Raw genomic sequence first — 20,928 nt, forward strand, 5'->3', positions numbered from 1 at the left:
GTCTTTTCAAATAGATTTACCGTCTAATGCATGTGACGACAGGACTTTGCTCATCAGCTAGAACATACATTTCAGAGGAGTTGTTACCTAAAATATTATCATAAGGCATAAGAAAACACACGATTTAAGTTGCCTTTCATGGACATAATTAAGAATTAATAAGCTAGTACCAGTGGCTAGTCTCCATAATTTCCACTGTTTTGCCTTTTGTGACCTGTGTTATTAAAAGTCCATTATTTTTACAGACTTTATTAAATTGGATCTTATTAAAGCATTCTATATTTGCATTTGGTCTTTCATAATTCATTATTATTATGACATTTACTTTTTACCATCAGATCTGAAAACATATCATAAGCTACCCTTTTCTCTTGAAAGAAATGCTAATTTCAAACAGTCCTCTAATAGAAGAGAAAAGCTTTATCAGTTTTTTCATTTATTCCAGATCGTGTTAAGAATACTAATGCTAGACTTCAGTATGCTAATATCTCTGAGCTTTTTTGGCCAAAAGCTTAGAATTGTTGTTTTTGTTCCACACTAAGTACAAACTAGAAGACCTACTACTTCTAGAAGAGAACCAACGTTCCAGCCTTGTACTTGATTTTAAGTGCTTAGGAAAATGTTGCTAAATCTATTTTTAAATGATACTAGTCAGTTTACCTTTTTACTACACTATATTATCCTAGTTAAGAAATTCTCTCCTGGATATTCTTTTGTTTTCTCAGAATTTAAGTAGTACATCTTGCACTATTTGAGACTTAAGAAGAATCCCATGCTGTCATCCCTTGACAGCAATTAGGGTGTGCTTCCTTCTTTTCTATATGACAGCCATTAAAGATTTAGTTGAAAACTCAACATAGTAAAATTTTCCATACTGATGTAAGTCAGGCTGTATAATCTTTACATGAATGTTAATGGCTTCTCAGATCTACTAATTTGTTTGAAACTTACTTTGGTTTTGTTTTGTTTCAGATTTCTGACAATGTGCAATAGACACTTTGGCAGTGTTATTGCACAGACCATTCGGACTCAAAAAACAGATCAGTTTCCACTTTTCCTGATTATCATGGGAAAGCGGTCATCTAATGAAGTGTTAAATGTGATACAAGGTAAAGTACATGTCACAATGGTAATAAAGTTTTATATGTGTTCATCATTTTTCCCATAAAGCTGACAATATTTCTTGCTATTGATAAATGTCTTTACATTTTAAAATTTAAAACATCCTGAAGAGCATCTTCAGGTAATATGGGAAAAAAATCAAATATGCTGTGTTTAAAAATCTATCAGAAATACCTCAATAGAATTGCATACCTCTTTGGACATAGAATAGTTAAGTTAATGTTCAGAAATGCTTAATTCCCTAAAACTAGCAGTTAGGTTATAATCATTTGTCAAATATGACATTTATTTCTTTTGATTTATAGCTGCAATATTGAAAGAATTGCTTATCTTTAATTATCTAGAAAATCCAGTGAAAACTATACATTGCAAATTGAATTTTTCATATGTCAATTGTTCCACCTTATTTGTGTGACTTCATCCTAAGATGCAACCCTGAGGCAAAAAGCTGTGGAATTCCTATAAATTTAACCATAGTTTACATGTTCCTGTAAATGTAACCATACTTTACATTGTTTCTTTAAAAAAACAAAAAACAAACAAAAAAAAAACCCAAAAAGGTGAATGAATGGTTTTGTTGTTGTTACTAACACATCCAAAAGCTAGAGTAAAAAATTTGCTGTATACATGGGAAATCTTAAATCAAAACAGTACATCTGCTCTGTGCTGCCAGGAAAAAGATTTTTCAAGTGCTACAAGCTAAAGCTTGAGTCTAGGGTACTTCATTTCTGCCCCATTTAAGTCTGATAGGGGAGGGGGATTTGTGCATTCCAGTGCCTTTAAAGCCTAAACAAAACAAGAGCTCAGGTATTTTGTTTTCTTTATAAGCAGAGCATTTAGTTTCCAGAGCATAGTTTCCTAGGCAGTCTTTTAAAAAGACCTGCTGAGAGGGAGCTGATTCCCATGGGGTGAGTAGAAAGTGAAGACATTTCTTTCTTGTTTTCTTCATCAGCGGCAATATTGTGATAGCTTGTGTTTTGCAAACCGTGTACTCCAGAAGCCCTGATTTTAGGAAATCTTCAAGGTCATAATTATTGTCATTATTATAATAGATGAGAATTTTGTTTTACTGTACGTTGTTTTTGTAGATTAGTTGTGTTTGTTCCTTTTTACTATGTTAACACACTGGTGGCTCAAAAGCACTGATTTCTAAAGCTGTTGTCATCTTAGCGTGAGTCAGGCCTCTGACATGAACATCTTCTGTTAGTCACGTCCTTCATTGCCATGCATAACAATTAGAAAAGGAAAGGCTGCTTAAGAATAGCCTTCAGGAAGAAGACATTTCTGTCTTAGAATTCTAGCCCTTTTGTTAGGTGACACGAACCAATATATTCTAGTTGTCTCAAAGAGAAGCATTTGTGTGGTTTCTTGAGCTAAACCAATTGCTTCTCCCCACTGTCCCTGAAATCATTTTCACTGCCTGACAGACAAATTATGCTTGTGTAGACTGGGCATTTGGCAAACATTTTCTATAAAATAAACAAAGTAAATCTGTCACTTTCAAGTAAAAGAACTAGATATATTTGTTGCCAATGGTAAAATTTGAGTTTTCAATATAAAAATTTATATCCTCCACTGGCAGACAGCATAAATACTTTTCTGATGACATTAGTAATGATATTAACAAATGTGATTTTTTTATATATCATACAACATCAACATTCAGAAGAAATGCATAACTTAGTGAAGTAATGTTTTCCAAAGGCATTGATTCATAATGGAATAAAATTATACATTGAAAAACAGATCATGGAGCTGGGTACTGTAGGGTGTACCTATAATCTCAGCTACTGTGGTGGCTGAGGTGGGAAGATCAAGAGTTCAAGGTCAGCCTGAATAATCCAGGGAGGCCATGGAGTTTAGAGGGGGAAGAGGAAAAGAGTTTTAATGTAACAAAGAGCAAAAGTGTATCTTTTGATACTTTCAAATTCTACATGCTACTAATTTGAAGAAATTTCTCTTGTCAAACTGAGTGTAGTATCAAAGAAATGTAACTGCCGGGCGGTGGTGGCGCACGCCTTTAATCCCAGCACTCGGGAGGCAGAGCCAGGCGGATCTCTGTGAGTTCGAGGCCAGCCTGGGCTACCAAGTGAGTTCCAGGAAAGGCACAAAGCTACACAGGGAAACCCTGTCTCAAAAAAAAAAAAAAAAAAAAGAAAGAAAGAAAGAAAAAAAGAAAAGAAATATAACTACAAATGCCTTTTAAAATGTTTCTTCATTTTCTGACTACATATCTGCAGAAGGCCACATATTCTTCATAAATTTTAACCAATACAGCATATTTTTACTAGTTTAATATAGAAATAGATATAAAGGTATAGTTGTTTTCTGTTGAGCCAGATGATACAGAAATATGTGAAAGTGTTACAGTCATGCCACTCTTCTCACTAACCTTTTTCTTCTGGAATAAGTTTTTTTCTTTTAAAGAAATATAACATTTATATTAGTTTATAATGAGCACTATTACTTTTAAATGAATTGATACATAAGTTGTAAATATTTTTATTGTAACTTCTCTTTAAATTTTTGTATTACATGTATTTGTTTTGTGTATATGTTCTCTTCTTCACTATATATGTTCCATGGGCTGAACTCAGATTATCAGGCTTGGCACTAGCACCTTTACCCACTGAACCATTTAAAGTTTCTAATAAAGTAAATGTCAGTGGCTATGGTAGTTTGAATGAGAAATCCTCCTCACAAGCTCAGGTGTTTGATGTTGGTGGTGCTGTTTGAAGAGGCTGGGAAACCTCTAGGAGGCGTGGCCTTGATGGAGGAAGTGTGCCACTGGAGCCAGACTCTGAGAATATATAGCCTTTCTCCCCTCTGGTTTGCTCTTTGCTTCTTGTGTGATGTGAGAGCTTCCTGTTCTGCCTCTGTGCCATGCCTTCCTACCTTTGCTGCCCTGCCATGCTTTCTTGCCATAATGGACTCCATCCCTCTGGAACCATAAGCCAAAATAAACGCAAGGTTTCTTTTGGTCATGGTATTTTATTACAGCAATAGAATAGCTATAACCCATACAAACTAAAGTTATTTTGAGAGTTCCAAAGTTTTTAAGAGTACAAAGGCTCCAGAGACCAAGTTTGGAAGCTGATGCTGTAGGGTATAAATTTTCCCTAAACTGTAATTACTGGTACCCTTTTCTGTCTTTAACTATTAAGGACTCAGGTATGAAGTATATACAAGCTTTCATTGGGTCCTCCCTGGTAGGGCTGAACATGGCCAGTGAGCAGTAGCTTAAGCCTAAACATTAATGACATATGTTAGCACTTTAAGTACTTTCCCACTTATAATTTGACTATTTTGGCCTATGGTTCCAGAAAGGAAATCCATAATAATGAGGAAGACATGGTAGCAGGCATTCAGAGCAGTAAGTTGGCTGATCATATTTCACAACCCATGAAACAGAACAAACCGAAAGTGGGACAAAGTTATAAACTCTTAAAGCATGCCCCTGTGACATACTTCCTTCATTGAGGCTCCACATCCTAAAAGTTCCATGACCTCTGTGTAGCACCACCAGCTGGGGACCAAGTGTTCAAGCACATGAGCCTGAGGAGACAGTTATTCAGACCACCACCAGTGCATGCCATAAAGTGCTCTTCTCATACTTAGACTCCTACTCATGCTAGTTACAAAGAGGGTGCAGAAACTCGGTCTTACCGAGTTCAGTTCAGAACCTTCTTTTTGCTGTCTGTCATATCTGTTAGTAATAACTACCAATGACGGTACTCCACGGTAGGTGATACATTATCTCTGCTACTTTGAAGAACCTTGCAGAGGAGTATTACCTTTCTTTTGAGGATAAGAAAATTGATCCTTAGCTATAATCTACTCATTCTTGTATTCATTTTTTTAAACATTTATTTTTATTTTATGTGTATGAGTGTTTTGCCTGCATGTATGTCTGTGCATCACATGTTTCCCTAGTATCCTCAGAGGCCAGAAGAATGTGGCAGAATCTCCTCAAACTGAAGTTATAGATGGTTGTGAGCTGCCATGTGGGTTCTGGGAATTGAACCTAGGTCATCTGGAAGAATGAACAGCAAGTGCTCTTAACCACTGAGCCATCTTTCTAGCCCCTCCTTTATTTTCATATCAAGCAGATACTTATGGAGCACTTGTTATAAGCTAGACAGTTTCTAGGAACTAGATCAAATAGCTTGTGAGTAGCACAATCTTATTGCAAGTCTTAGTTCAAGGCCAATTCTATTTTTTTAGTGCCCAGATAATGTGTGTCCTATAACTTATTTGAGAGAACAAACTATGAACTGGGTCATTTTGTTTGTTGAGTACCACAGAAGCTCCCAACCCCCTGCTTCCACTGATCATGGGAAAATTGTAAGAAAGGCCTTTGAGAAATATTAGCCACGTGAAAAACACTGTCAGGGGTGCTCGCTCTTTATCATCCTGATGTCATTTTATTTATGTGACATGAAGACATCACAGGCCCTGGAGAAACTGTCTCTTTCTGCCTATAGGTTTGAGAAGAGAGAAATCTCCCTTATGTAATCTCATGAATTTCTCTTTTGTAGGTCATCCAAAGCAAAATTTTATGCATTTAGGAAATGTTATTTAAACATGTTATGTTTCTTTTAGATTTAAGGAGTAAATGGCATCAAAGAAAAATCAAGCATCGTTAAACCCCTCTTCATAAAGATCACAGTCTAGTCATTCATTTGAAAGCATACAAAGAGAAAATATTGAAGAAAATAATGTTTTTAAACATTGAATTCCTGTTTGTTTTGCCAGGGAATTTTTAACAAGGATTCCAAGTATAGACAATGATTGGGGGGGGGGGGCAGACTTTGAGGATTGAGAACATAGCTTAGTTGTAAAGTGGTCATCTAGAATGTCAGTCTTCAGCTCCACATTGGTGGGGTGGATGTTAGGGGTGGGGGTGGTATGGAGGACAGGAAGAAGTGAGGGGCGTGGGAGTAAGGACTGACTTCTGAATTACACTCACCTGGTTTCAAGTCCTGACCCTGTGATTACTGCCTTGATCTTGATTGGTTGGGTTTCTTGAGCCCTTTAAAGTTGGGTTTCCTTGTCTTCAAAATCTAAATTATAATTACTTCTTCATAGAATTGTTGTGCAGATTAAATAAGATGAAAACATAAAGTTATTTAGCCTGATCACTGACGTGTAAGCAGTTGGTAGCTGTAGCTAGTGTTATTAATGCCATTGTTTTTATAAATTGGACCTTTGAACCTCACAGCTTTGGACATTCTTCTTTCTGGTGCTAAATGTTGATTAAAGCTGAAAGGTTTTGTTGTTGTTGTTTGGGGTTTTTTGTTTTGTTTTTGTTTTTCGTGACAAAGTTTTTTTGTGTAGCCCTGGCTGTCCTGGAACTCTCTGTAGACCAGGCTAGCCTCTAACTCAGAGATCCACCTGCCTCTATCTCTCAAGTGCTGGGATTAAAGGCATGTGCTATCACTGCCCAGCATATGAAAGTATTTTTAATACTAGCATTCCAGTCTGTAATTTCTAATACTGATAATTTCTTTATTGTTAATTCTAGAATGACTTTTCATTTCTAATAGTTTTACTGACTTGAAGTTATATAAATTTTACATAAAGCTTTGAATCTCCATTAGGTAATACAACAGTGGATGAGTTAATGATGAGACTCATGGCTGCAATGGAGATTTTCTCAGCTCAACAACAGGAAGACATAAAAGATGAGGTAAGATAAGAGGTAAAGTGGAGTTTGATCAGGTGATTTGTCAGTGGTGATGAGTGACTGTATCGTGACTGATAGGTAAGGATGTAAAGATGCTGTTCTAAATTTGCCAAGGTCCCTTATGTCATCAGTGTGACTTTTTGGTTTTTTCTTGCCATGATTTCAAATTCTAAAGATTTGTTTAAATTTACATTTTACTAGATTTAGGGTGCTAGACATTTCACTCTGCAAGAAAAAAGTTCAGTGGCTTTTTTGCAAACTTTGGTCCAGGAAATTCTGCTTACCATACAGGCTTTTATCACTCCTTTTTATATAGGCTTAATAGGTGGTACTGTGCTGAGGCCTGGTTTTCATAGAGGTATTGCCAACTTTAGGATTTGACATGGAGTATATAAAGGAATAGCTTCATTTTTCCTTCATTACTGTGGTCTCCTTCTGGTACCTCTAGATGATCCAATCCAATCAAAAGCTTTGTAGAACATGGATACTGAAGGTCAAATACAAGACAGTCCAACCTAGGTTGGGATGATTATTTTTTTAATGAGAAAAGAGAGGGTCAAAGTTAAGCATATTTACCCAGGGTCATCTAGCTGATATCTGCTTTAACAATCCCTTAATCATTAACACTTGATCAATCAAGAAGCTTCTGGATTTAGAAAACAAATCTATTAAGAAAATATGAAGAGTGGGGTGGTGGCGGCGGTGGCGCACGCCTTTAATCCCAGCACTCGGAAGGCAGAGGCAGGCAGATCTCTGTAAGTTTGAGGCCAGCCTGCTCTACAAAGCGAGTTCCAGGGAATGCGTAAAGCTACACAAAGAAACCCTGTCTCAAAAAACCAAATAATAATAATGATGATGATGATGATGATGATGATGATGATGAAGCAGATATTAGCATTTGTTAATTTTATGTGCTAAGCTTATGGGTATTTGTAATCTTATGCTCTAATTTTTGTTTTTAATTTTTCTGTAGAATAGCAAAGGGAAAAAGTAATTCTAAGCAATGAAAGTATGTAGGAATTATGCATGTTTTCAGTAGAATACTCTTTAGTTATTGCAAATGTGAAACTGTATACAATTTTAATTTAATCATATACTAGTGTATTTTGCTTTGTTTCTTTAGTTCTGTCTTCCATTCAATTAACAGGGTTTGGGTTTCTTGTTTTGTTTGTTTGTTTTTCTTTGGTTTGGTTTGGGGTGGGGAGCAATTAGTTCTGTTTTCTTTGAGTGTTTGTTTGTTTGTTTGTTTGTTTTGAGATGGGGTCTCCCTATGTAGCCTTGGCTTCCTGGAACTCACAATGTAGACCAGGCTGACCTGGAACTCACAGAGATCTGCTTGCTTCTGCCTCCCAGTTGTGGGAGTAAAGGTGTGTGCCAACACACTGGGCCCAATTATGTTTGTTTATTTTGTCCGTAGGGGTCATCTCTTACTCCTGTTTATAGCTCCGTCTCCTTATGCCTAGAACAAATTCAGTAGTCAGTAGATATTTCTTAATTGATTAAGTAAGTGAATATTTGGAAGAATTTACATGAAAAATTTAACTTGAAAAGGCAGTGTTTAATTATGGTGATATAAACATAAGTTCTCCCAGTAACAGATTAACAGAGTGCTATGACTGGTTTTGGTCTCTCGTGTTCTGTTTTCTGAGACAGGATCTCTTGAGCCTCCCTTGAGACAGAACATCATGTGTCTCAGGGAACTGTAGCCAAGGATGATCCAGAACTTGTATTACTCTTCTCTCCATTTTTTAAGTGCTAGATTATAGGTATGCACCACTGTGCCTGATTTTCAAACCCAGGACTTCATGCATGCTACACATGTGATATACCAAATGAGTCTCATCTTCAGCTACTGGTTTAACTCTTTAGTGCTTAGTGGGTTGCTTTTATCCCCACAAAAATGTTCAGGTTGTAATTTTTTTATATAGCCAGTGTGCTATTTACTTTGAAGGAAAGACAGCCAGGTACATGGTAGAAATACATTTATAATGTTACTCTATAAATTGACATTTTGAAATAATGAAGTACTGTACTTAGTTAGGAATTTGTAATAATAGTATGTTACCATTCAAGATTAGATTTATCTTGGAACAGAGGCATTGATTGGCAATAATTCACTTAACACGTTCCTCAACCATTTAAATCTTGAGTCTCATTAGTACCAGATTTACAGATTTTATTATACAGATTATGCTGTATAATAAAAAATGTAAATGCACAGTATCTGCAAGCATATTTTCACTTCGTTCTTTCATCTTAATTTGTGTTTCTTGTTGTTCATTGGTAAAGAAATTGATGTTAATTCATTTAATACTGAGCACAAAATTTAACATAAGGGTAACATGAAAAATCCAAGTCTCCTATAATTGAAATTTAACTATAAAAGGGAAAGATTTCTATGTTTTTAGTCTTTGTGAATATTATCATATGGGCTATAGATAGGGTTTTCAAGAAAATTTTCTTCTAAATTTAAGCACTTCTTTGGGACCATGCAGGTCATGAGGGTATCTCTGAATCTGTGACAAGAAATAATATCTCTTGTAACTATGATCTTGACTTTTAAAATGATTCAAGTAAGACTGTATAATTAAATCAATGAATAGATATAAGGGATAGCTTACCTGGCCTGAATTTACTTGAACTCTCCTTTCATGGCTCATGCCTTAATCCTAGAAATCAGAATACTGAAAATTTGTAAGTTCAAAGCCAGGCAGACCCTGGTTATTTTTCTTTCTGTTCCCCCCCCCCCCCGAAATTGTAGAAATACTTGAGTAGTAGAGTACTCACCTTGTTTTCATGAGGCTTTGGCTGAGCTATGTTCATTATTTCACTTATTCCATTATATCAGTACACCAATAGGTAACTTGTGTGTAAGTATAAAACTTTCATTATATTCAAACCTGAAACATATTTGCATTCTTAAATCATTCCTCGGTGGCCCAGAAAAAGCTGGATCTTATGAAATGTTTATTACGCCTCCACTGAGTGCACATCACAAGGCTAGATCCTCTGTACAGAGTGTCAACAGAAGGAAAGGTATGACAGTAGCCATGTTCTACAATCTTTGGATCTTTGTTTTCTTCTTTAGAATATATTTTAAAACTTGGCTACAAACAATAAATGAGTTCTAACATGTAAATGAATTAAATTTTCATTAGCACTGTTTTTTAGCTATAGATGATCTAGAAACCTCTTATAATCAAGCATCTGTAATACTTAATTTATGATCTATTTATTATTTACCCATTCAACATTAGTTCATTTAGAATTCCTTTTAAGGCCTATTCCCTTGCAATCCAATCTCTGATTAACTGGTATCAGTAGTGGACACAGTCCAGATGGACATAAAAGACTGAAAGAGCAGTTACGCATTCTCTCTCTCTCTCTCTCTCTCTCTCTCTCTCTCTCTCTCTCTCTCTCTCTCTCTCGCACGCGCGCACACACATACACACACACACACACACACACACACACACACACACACACACACAGAACCTGGATCCTTATCCACTGGGCCAGAACTTTAGTCCAAAGGTCTATTTATAACAATGCCAAGGGGTCAAGCAAAAGACCCCCTTGCTAGTTACAGTCAAGAAGTGTAGACCCTTACAGACACCTGATACTCAGGCCCATGATCCAATCAACCTCCTATGCGGTCCTGGTGGGTACAATCACTAGGAAACCTAGTAGGCTTCAACAGAAAGGCTCCTGTACAAGCTACAAGGGAAGTGGAGCAAGTATGAATAAAGACACCAGCATCTGTCTCCAGGTACCTAATGCCTTCCGCTCTGCTCCTTAAGGCAATCTTATTGTGATTCCTAGAGTACCTACCAATCTACCAGGATTCTCAAGCATTTAGATATGAATAAACTATAAATCAGTTTTGCTGTTTGTTTTATGTGTGTATGAATGTGGGTGTGCATATGCTGTAGTATGTATGTGGAGGTCAGAGGGCAACCTAGGTGTTGGTCCTCACCGTCCACCTTATTTGAGACAGGTCTCTCATCATTCACTTCTTTATATACCAGGCTAACTTGGCCGTGAACTTCTGAGAATTTGTTTCTGCTTCTGGTCTTTCTTTAGGAGCATAGGGATTAAAGATGTGTGTACTATGGCTCCCAGATTCAATGTGGAGTTAGTTGTCAACAAGCAGTTTAACCACTGAGCCATCTCTCTAGCCAATATGAGTCAATTTGGTTTATTTATTTATTTTATTTTTTTGAAAATAGTTTTTTTCATACAGTATATTCTGATTACAGTTTCTACTCTCCCAGCTTTTTTCCAGATCCTCCCCCACTAACCCACCCATCCAAATCCATACCATTTCTTTCTCTCTCATCACATTATGGACAGGCACCTAAAAAAATATAATAATAATAATAATAATAATAATAATAATAATAATAATCGTAATCATAATAAAAAGATGAAATACAAACCAGTCAAAATAGGACAAAACAAACAGGAGAGAAACCAGAGAAGCAGCACAAGAAACACAGACACTGACACATACAGATAAACACACACACACACACACACACACACACACACACACACACGCACGCACGGGTGGGGGAGAGGGGGAGAACCCATAAAAACAAAATTGGAAGCCATAATATATAAGTAAAAGATCTGTAAGGTTGTTTGTTTGTTTGTTTTAAATGCCCAGACAAAGGGTTTTGAGATCAAAAATCCTCCACTGAACTTGTTTTGTGCTGGGCATGGGGCCTGCCCTTAAGAGTGGTTTGTATACCCAGTAAGAAGTGAGACTCAATTGGAGAAAACTAATTTTTTCTTTGAGAATAGTTATCGATTGGAGATAGCTTCTGAATTAGGAATAGAGGCTTGTGTCTAAGTACCCTCTCCGTACTGGGACCTATCTGGCTTAGACCTGTGCATGCTGGCGCAGTCTTTGTGAGTTCCTATGTGCATCAGTCCTGTTGTGTCTAGAAGGCCTTGTTTCCTTGGTGTCTTCCGTCCCCTTTGGCCCTTAAAATCTTTCTGCTTTCTCTTCCTCAGAATTCCCTGAACCCTTTTGGGAAATATTTGATAGAGACATCCCATTTAGGACTGTATGTTCTAAGGTGTCTCACTCTCTCATTCTGTTGTTTGTGTTTTCGTAGACTTTATTAATGGATTTATTCATATCCTGTTTAAAGTATTTGAACATATGATAGCTGATTTGAAGTCCTTGTCTCGTACTTGAGCTGTGTTACATTTTTCAGGGCCTACTGTGGTAACATTGCTGGGTTTTTGTGAAGAGGTACTGTCCTGGTTGTTATTGATTGTATTTTTACATTGATGTCTAGGAATCTGGGTTTGAGCTGATTATAATTCAAGGCGTTGTTATATGGTCTTATCTCTGTTGGGTGGCTGTTCCATTCCTTGGTTTCTGTTGCCCTCTCTAGATCTTAGAGTGTGATGTGTGTGAGTTTCCAAGTAGGGAGTACTTCTGAGTCTCTGCCAGGTGTGGCCCTGTGGGTACAGAGGGCTGACAGGAAGGAATTTGGGTGGGCTAGAAAGGAGGGAGCTAAGTGATAGGGTTTCTAGGAAGGAGGAAAACTGGGTTCCCCCTAAGGATCTGCAGATTCTTCAAGGGTGGAGTTAGAGGAGGGCAGGCTACTGCAGGTGGTCTGCTACAGGGCTAGGGAAAACTGAAGAGTTTGCAATGGAGAACAGACAAGGAGAATGAAGTTCACCTACCTGATCCCCAGGCTGGCATGGCTAGCAGATCATAACTTAAGTTTTAGTCACACTTATTTCATATTTCATGGAAACAATTGAACTTTTACATTTTCACATTATTAAAATTTGCATTCATTTTTTTTCTTGCTTGAATTAATTGGATTCCTAGTTATCCAAAATTGATTATGACCCAAATGTGGCTTATTGAAGCACAAAAGTATTTATAAATACTACAAACCACTACAAGATGGTCCAAACTAATTCACCATTAATATTAACATTATATAAGAACAATTTTGCTGGTATAAAAAATACCAATGCCACTGACTTCATACTAGTTGCTCTAAAAAGTTGCTTAATAAGTGAATGTATGAAATTGATTATATAAAAGAAACAATGAATTTACTCCTAGTGGCAGTGTTTCTTTTGTGACATTTTCTTATTAAAGGACAAATTATTAAAATTTTTTATTTTTATATTAAGGAAAGCTCAATGATTTACCTCTTTGTAAGATATATTTTTTTCAGAGCAAAAGAGAAATCATATCTTTAAAAAAAATAATTACTGATAAAAGCAGGGAAAATACCAAATACCAAACGGGAAATTGTCTACAAATAATTCCTTGAGATAAAAATGCATATAAATTTTTGTATTGTCAGTGAAACTTTGTAATTACTTCAATACACGAACAGGTTGTATTTGAAGGCCTGGTTCCCTAAAGGGATTAGCTCGATAGTTTAACTTCACTAGTGGATTAATCCATTGTTTAATTCATAGTTGAATGGGCTCTTAGGAGTAAGAGCTTTGTTGGAGGACATTGGTCATCATGTGCATACCTTTGAAGAATATATCTGGTCTCTGACTCTTAGCCCTTATACTATGCATGCCCCTGCCTTATTGTACGCCAGCCTGAAAACAATAAGACCAAGTAACTGCAGACTGAACCCATGAACCTAAAAACTTTATTCCTCCGTTGTGTTGTTTCTCAGGTATTTTGTGACACCAATGAAAAACTAACACAAAAAGTGGTACTGAGAAATTAGATCATTACTATGACTGTGTATGATTTTGTGGTTCAAAGGCCTTTGGAACTAGATATGGGAGGAATTTGGAGAAGTTGGGAGAAGCAGGCTAGAAAAGCCAGGACATGGTAAGTAGAGCTTATCATACGAGCTCAGAACACCAGACTGCTGATAGAAATTCAGTTAGTAAAGGCTGTACTAATGAGATTATAAATACAAATGAGGAGTCTATTGGAATTAGACTCAAGGCCGCTTTATTACATTCTGACAAGAACTTGTACACGTGTTGTCCATTCCTAAGACTGCTAGGTTATCTCAGGTGCCAGACTAACCTGGTGGAGGAACTTCAGGCCACCCCACCATCCAGCCACAGGCATGGCTATTGCTGACTTTAGACAAATCTATATCGAAAGCTTCGAGAGAAAGCAGAGCAGAAGGATTTGAAAAACTGCCATTTGGCTAGAAAAGGAACATGTTTGAAGTTGGGGCCAAAGAAGGTGTGGTTGCTTAAAAAGATTAGTGTCTCTGAGATGATGCCAAGGATGTAGCATCCGACAATAGCAAAGATGCCTTGAAGGCATCTCAGGCATTGGCCATAATTTACCCATAGCAAGCTCAAGGATGTAAAGGTACAAATTTACTTGAAAAGCTTTACTTTGAGAGAGAACTCGAGTTTCTGGGAATCTTCAAGATGTTTCTCAGTATTCAGCCATCCAGGTACTCAGAGAGCAATGCTCCCAGAACCACTGGGCCCAGCTACTGCTCAAGCTGACAGCAGACTTCATTTCACTTTGCTTTTGCTGGTGGTGGTCTTTCAGACACAGAAAATAGGAGGGTTGTAGGGTACTGTGCGACAGAGTTGGAATCCTTGCAGGTGGTTTCTGAAAAGGTGATGTGTAAAGCTGTGAGAGAGGAAACATTTCATTGGAAACCTCAGGAAATTAGAAATATTGAGAGTGTGGAACATTGCTGAGAACAGCTAGAAGCAGTAAACAGAGCCAGCTCAAGAAAGCCCTTGTGAGCTGTAGCTAGCCAGGCCGAAGAGGCAGAGCTGCTCAAACCCATGGAGTACACACACTGCTGTGTGTGCCCTATTGGCTGGACATGGAAACTCAGGATTTAATATTTTCCTTGCTGGGTTTGAGGGTTTGTTGTTTGTTTGTTTGTTTTAGGTCCAATCCTTCCTCACCATTCTTATATTCCTCGTCTGGGAATAGGAATGCTTACTCTTAACCATTTTATTTTGGAAGTATATAACTTGTGGTTGGTTTTATCTATGTCAGATTATAGCTGAGAGTTTGTCATGAGTCTCAGAAGAAATTCTGGGCTTGAACTTTTGAGCAAAGCTAAAAATGTTAATAACTGGGGGCTATTGGAAATAGACTGATTGCATTTTGCAATGTGACATGGGTACGAACCTTTGTAGGCCAGGAATAAAATCTTACTATTTGAATATGAAATGTCTTCCCAAAAGATTTACTGTTGTTGAAGGCTTAGTTCCCAGAATGTATTGCTGTTGGGAAGTAATTAGATCGTGAATTCTCTTAACTTCACCAATCAATGGGTATTCTGTTCGTAAGTTCATAACTGAATAAGCTATTAGAAAGTGAAGTTTTACTGAGGGAAGGAAGGAAGTCTTTGGAGTCATGCCTAAATGGGAATAGCCCTCATAAGCTCATGTTTGAATGCTTGGTCCACAGTTGATGGAACTGTTAGGGAAGGGTTAGAGGGTGTGCCCTTGTTGGAAGAGGTGTGTCACTGGGTGCTGGATTTGAGGTTTAAAAAGACTCACACCGTTCCCAGTAAGCTCTCAGCTACTGCTCCAGTGCCATACCTCCCTGCCTACCTCCTCCCTGCCTGCCTCCATGCTCAGTACCATGATGAATTCTAACCCTCTGAAACTGTAAACCCACAATAAACTTTTCTATAAGTTGCCTTGATTATGGTGTCTTATCACAGGAATAGAAGAGAGACTAAGACAAGTTGTTTCCTTGGGTATTTTGTTAACAGCAACAAAACTAACACTACCAAATTAACAATAAAAATCCAGCTACAGTGGATAGAGAGATGGCTCAGAGGTTAAGAGCACTGCTTTTTCTTCCAGAGGTCCTGAGTTCAAGTCCCAGCACCCACATGGTGGCTTAAAACCATCTGTAATGAGATCTGATGCCTTCTTCTGGTGTGCAGGCATACATGCAGACAGAACACTGTATACATAATAAATAAAAAAATCTTTAAAAAAAAAAACCTGTTGAGGGGCTGGAGAGATGGCTCAGCGGTTGAGAACACTGGCTACTCTTCCAGAGGACCCGGGTTCAATTCTCAGCACCCACATGGCAGCTTACAACTGTCTGTAATTCCAGTTCCAGGAGATCCAACACCCTCACACAGATGTACCAATGCAAATAAATAAATCATTTAAAAAAAAATCCAGCTACAAACTTAATTTTCTAAAAAGACCAATAGAATATTGATTATTCTAACATTATTCACATTAGTCAACAAAAATGGAAACAATTTAAGTGTCCATCACTGTAAATGAGTAGGAAAAAATGTGGTGTATATATATGTGTGTGTGTGTGTGTGTGTGTGTGTGTGTGTGTGTGTATATGTATATGTATACATATGTGTATATATGTGTGTATGTATATACGTGTGTGTGTGTGTGTGTGTGTGTGTGTGTGTGTGTGTATGATGGTTACGATAAATGGCACTGGTGGCAGTGCTGGTTACCAGTGGAAAAGTCACCGGCTACGAGAGTTACAAAGAGCTTTATTAGAAAGAAGGAGGAGATAGGAGGGAGGAGAGCCAGGCCTGGAGAGAAAGAAAGATGGCGGGAGTAGAGCGGGAACAGAGAGAGAGCAGAGAGAGAGGGTGGGGGTCCACGTCCAGCTTTTTAAGGTGCTTATGTAGCCACCAGCGCCCCCTGATGATGTAAGATGTAAGACCAATCTGCACATGTGCCAGAGTGAGGGCAGGATCTTAACAATCTCCAATAAAATATCATTTGGCCATAAAAGAAAAAAGTCACTATTCTCAAAATACATGATGGATAAATAAATATTTGAACATTTTTCTAAGTAAAATGAGCCATTCACAATTGAGTTTACCTTGAGTCTCAGTAGAAACCTTAGACTTGAACTTGAGCACTGCTTAGATTTGAGTGCTGCTCACACGATTCCATTCATTCTACAGACATAGACTTTCATAAGGAAGTCTATAGACATAGAAAGTAGGTGTATTAGTTACCTTTCTGTTGCTGTGGTAAAACACCATGAGTGAGGCAGCATAGAGAAGAAAGTTTATTTTGGCCTACCTTTCCAGAGGCATAAGAGTCCATCAAGGCAGGAAGGTATAGCAGCAAACCCCAGAAATGGCAGAAGGAGCAGGAAACTGAAGATCTCATCTTCAGCCACAATCAAAAAGTAGAGAGAGCAAACTAGAAATAGGCTGTGATTATGAAATCTTAAAACCCACTCCCAGTGTCCCTCAAGCAAGACTTACCCCCTAAACCTCCCTAAACAGCACCACCACCTGGGGACCAATTGTTGAGATGCACAAGCCTGTGGAGGATAATTCTCACCAGATCACCACAGTAAGTTAGTCAGTGCTTAAGGATGTGGAAGAATTTAGGGCATGGGTTAGGCAGATAAGAGGATGATAGCTAAAAGACACATGGTTTCTTTTTCAGGTGATGGAAATAACTGTGGTAATGATAGAAGATATATATGAATATATCAAAAAGCATTGAATTGTACATTTTAAGTGGATGGGTTGTATAGTATGTGAATTGCGTATTAATAAAACTGTTTCCAAAAAACTACATTTAGGGAGATTGCTGAGGGAAAGTTGTAGCTATTCAAGTGGAAAAGATTGTACCTGAATAAAAATCCATTCTCTACTGTACTTAAATTAATAGCTAACCCTTTAGTTGGAAAATACTACTGAATAAAATAATGAAAAATTCTTGGACAACTTGAAGCATTTATCTTTCTAGCTAACCATTTAAAATAATAGGAAGAGAGTCCGTAGCATACCTTCTCAGCTAAGTATGTTGATTATCAAAGGCATGGTATTAAAGGATCACCTGATACTCCCCCCATAGTCTAAGTAATACGGGTTGAACCCAGCAATCTATGTTCAACAAGCTGTTCATGTGGTTCTGATGCCACTTATAGTTTTGCTGGTCCACTGATCTAAGAGAAATATGTGGCTCAAGCCCGTAATGACACATGAGCTACATACCCTTCACAATACACTTAACAATAGTGAAAATACATGGGGTGTCTTCACATCTTACGTCTCATCAGTGTATTCTGGAGTTTCTAAGACTTTAAGGCTGAAAACATAGTTGTGATTTTTTTTTTAGAGTAAAATATAAAAATTTCTTGCAACAAATTAAACTGGTGAACATAGCTTTCATCATACAGAGCTTGATATCCAAAACTTGGATAACTTTTGTCTATTCTTCATTGGAAGAAATTAATGATATGTTTTAAATTACCACACAAGGCTATAGCCTACTATAAAGAAATACTCTATTCTGTAAGAACAACTAAAGAACAAAGTCAGTAATCTACTCACCACCATCTCCCATTGCTAAACAGCCTTTCATTTTGAGTCTGATAAACTCATTGATATGGAATGTGACAAAATTTACAGTGGCATTTTGTGAGAAATCTGTTTGTGTCCTTGTTTGATTGAGAATATATGTCTGACAAGACTAACAGGCATTCGCTTCAGTTCTTGTATTCTCGGACTGAGACTTTCTGACTTATTTGAAATAAAGAAGAGAGAGAATATAAAAGCCAACCGTCAGGTCAAAGCAGAACTTATCACATAAATACACTTTGAGAAAACTAAATAATATAGACTGCCAATCTTATAGTAAATGGGTAGTACCACTTAAAACGAAGAACAGAAATTAAAGGATAGGAGCTGGAGAGGTGACTCTGCAGTTAAGAGCACTTGCTACTCTTTCCAAGGACCTGAATTTCAATTCCCTACATGGTGCCTCACAAGCACCTGTAACTCCAGTTCCAGAGCATCTGATGTCCTCTTCTGGCCTCCATAGGTACCAGGCATGCACATGGCACACAGACATACATGCATTTAAGACACCCATACCCAGAAAATAAGAATAACTTTTTTTTTTTTAAAGAAGATACAGGATGGACTATGTTAGTGGTTCTCAACCTGTGAGTCATGCCTCTTTGGGGTTGTATATTAGATATTTACATTGCAGTGCATAATGGTAGCAAAATTACAGTTGTGAAGTAAAATGAAAATAATTTTATGATTGGGGTCACCACAACATGAGGAACTGTATTGAAAAATTGCAGCATTAGGAAGGTTGAGAACCACTGGACTATGGCTATATATGCAAGTGGTTTACATTCATTGAAGTAATGTAATATAATCTGTAATATATAACATAGAAGAGTCAGATGATGCCAAAAAAATTTTAATGACATAAAAACCCATTTCTTGAAATAGAAGGGAACTTTCTGATTATAGAAATGGCCATCTATGAAAGAAAAAAAAAAAAACCACACAAGTAACATGTGCAGTGTTGGAACACTAAAAGCTTTCCCCCTAAGGTCAAGAAAAGACAAAAATGCCTTTTAAAACACTGTTATTCAGGGTATTAGAATTTCTAACCAGAATAACTTGGCAAGAAAGAGAAATAAACCATCTACATGGGAAAGAAAAGCAAAGGAGCCTTATTCATTAATTATATGATCTTTAAAATTCCATTCCAGAAAAAGAAACAGCATAATATAACAGTAAATGGATGAACCAGCGTTGAACAATATGAAGTCAACACAGGAAAACCTGATACAATTCTGTACACTTGCAATAAAGAACTTGAAAAACAATTAAGAAGTGTTTTATCTAGATTAACATGAAAAAGAATAAAATACTGAAGAATGAATTTATCAGTGAAGAACACACCTTGTACACTGAAATCTTTCAACCTTAGAAATTAGGAGAATATAAATAACTGGAAATTTTGTTTTTCCCATAGAGTAAAATGGAATAAAAAAAAAGTGTTGATGTTATTTAAATTGCTACCTAAAGCCATTCACAGATTCAGTGTAATGTCTATAAAGATCTTAAAAAGTGTTTTTACAGAAAACCCAGAATTTTACAGAAAATTTTGTCAGATTTTCATATTGAGTTTAAAAGGACCTCAAATAGCCAAAGCAATCTTGAAGAGATTAAAATGTGAAGAGTTATACTTCGTGAGTTCAAAATGTAGTTTAAGAGACAGTACATTGTTGTGAAGAATTGCCCAGTACCAATGGAAGAAAGCAGAGACCAAAGGTAAACCCATAGGAGAGCCAGTTGATCTCCAAGGACGCCAGGGCAGTCACTAGAAAGGAGCAGTCTAGTCAACATTAGTTCCGGGGAAACTAGATATCCAGATGCCAAAGAAGCTTGATCCCATGGTTTTCACCATTTTTACTATACAAGTGTGAATCAAGAGTGAACTTTAAGAACTAAAGCATTGTGCTTAGAGGAATATGGGAGGAAGTAGCTCAGTGACCTTGGATTTCTCCAATATTTTTTAGAAATTATACCAAAAACATAGGAAACAGAAGAAAAATAGATTGGACTAATACTTTTAAATGTTAAGGTGTACATATAACCTTAGAACTTGGGAAACAGGCAAGAGTACTACACAAATTTGAGGCCAGCTTGGGCTATATAGCAAGATTGAATGCTTATGCTAACTTCATTTTTCTCTACTCGCACACAGTTCAGGATCCCCTGCCTAAAGAATGATGGGCCTATCAGTGGATCTTCCCACCTCCATTAGCTCAGTCAAGATAGTCCTCCAAAGACTTCCAAGCCCACAGACCAACCTGATATAGACAGTGCTTCACTGAGAATCTTTTCCCAGGTGATTCTAGACTGTGTGAAGTTGACAATTAAAGCTAGCCACCACCCCTGAAATTTGAGTTGTTATAACACATACTGGACACTCTAGTAATCCAACAAAGCAGAAAATAGTCAGGCTTTATCCTGAACAGCCAAGTAGTGTATTACTTGGTGTTAGAGTGCAAATTTTCACCTCTTACAGAAGCAAGGGTGTCAGAAGTACCTTAAAGTGGGACTAAATGTGTGCCTTTGAGTTTGATTTGTTCTGTTTGTTTATACAGATGAGGTCTCACTTGTTGCCAAGACTGGCTTCAAACTCAGTCGCTTCGGCCTCTTAGGTGGTTGGGATCACAGACTTATACCAACATACCCAGTTATGAATGCATTTAGTATCTGCTTTTCTATTATATTATATATTTTTCATAAATTGTCTTTTCTAGCTATCACAATATAAGAAGTAGTTATTGTCACTGTTTTGCTGAAGGAAATATATATATGGGGGGGGGGGAGCCGGGGTTAAGTAATTTA

At 37.2% G+C, this 20,928-nt stretch overlaps 1 protein-coding gene across 1 annotated transcript in view; it reads left to right on the plus strand.

Moving 5' to 3' along the window:
* The window catches only part of Faf1 (Fas associated factor 1), a 335,197-nt gene that overhangs the window by 247,878 nt on the left and 66,391 nt on the right, over positions 1-20,928 (plus strand). Inside the window, exons 14-15 of the mRNA XM_059254707.1 lie at positions 973-1,109; positions 6,723-6,811. Of these exons, the coding sequence (XP_059110690.1) occupies positions 973-1,109; positions 6,723-6,811 (226 nt within the window). The remainder of the gene's footprint in view (positions 1-972; positions 1,110-6,722; positions 6,812-20,928) is intronic.

Source organism: Peromyscus eremicus, chromosome 2 (assembly GCF_949786415.1).
Source record: "Peromyscus eremicus chromosome 2, PerEre_H2_v1, whole genome shotgun sequence".
Classification (NCBI taxonomy): Eukaryota; Metazoa; Chordata; class Mammalia; order Rodentia; family Cricetidae; genus Peromyscus; species Peromyscus eremicus.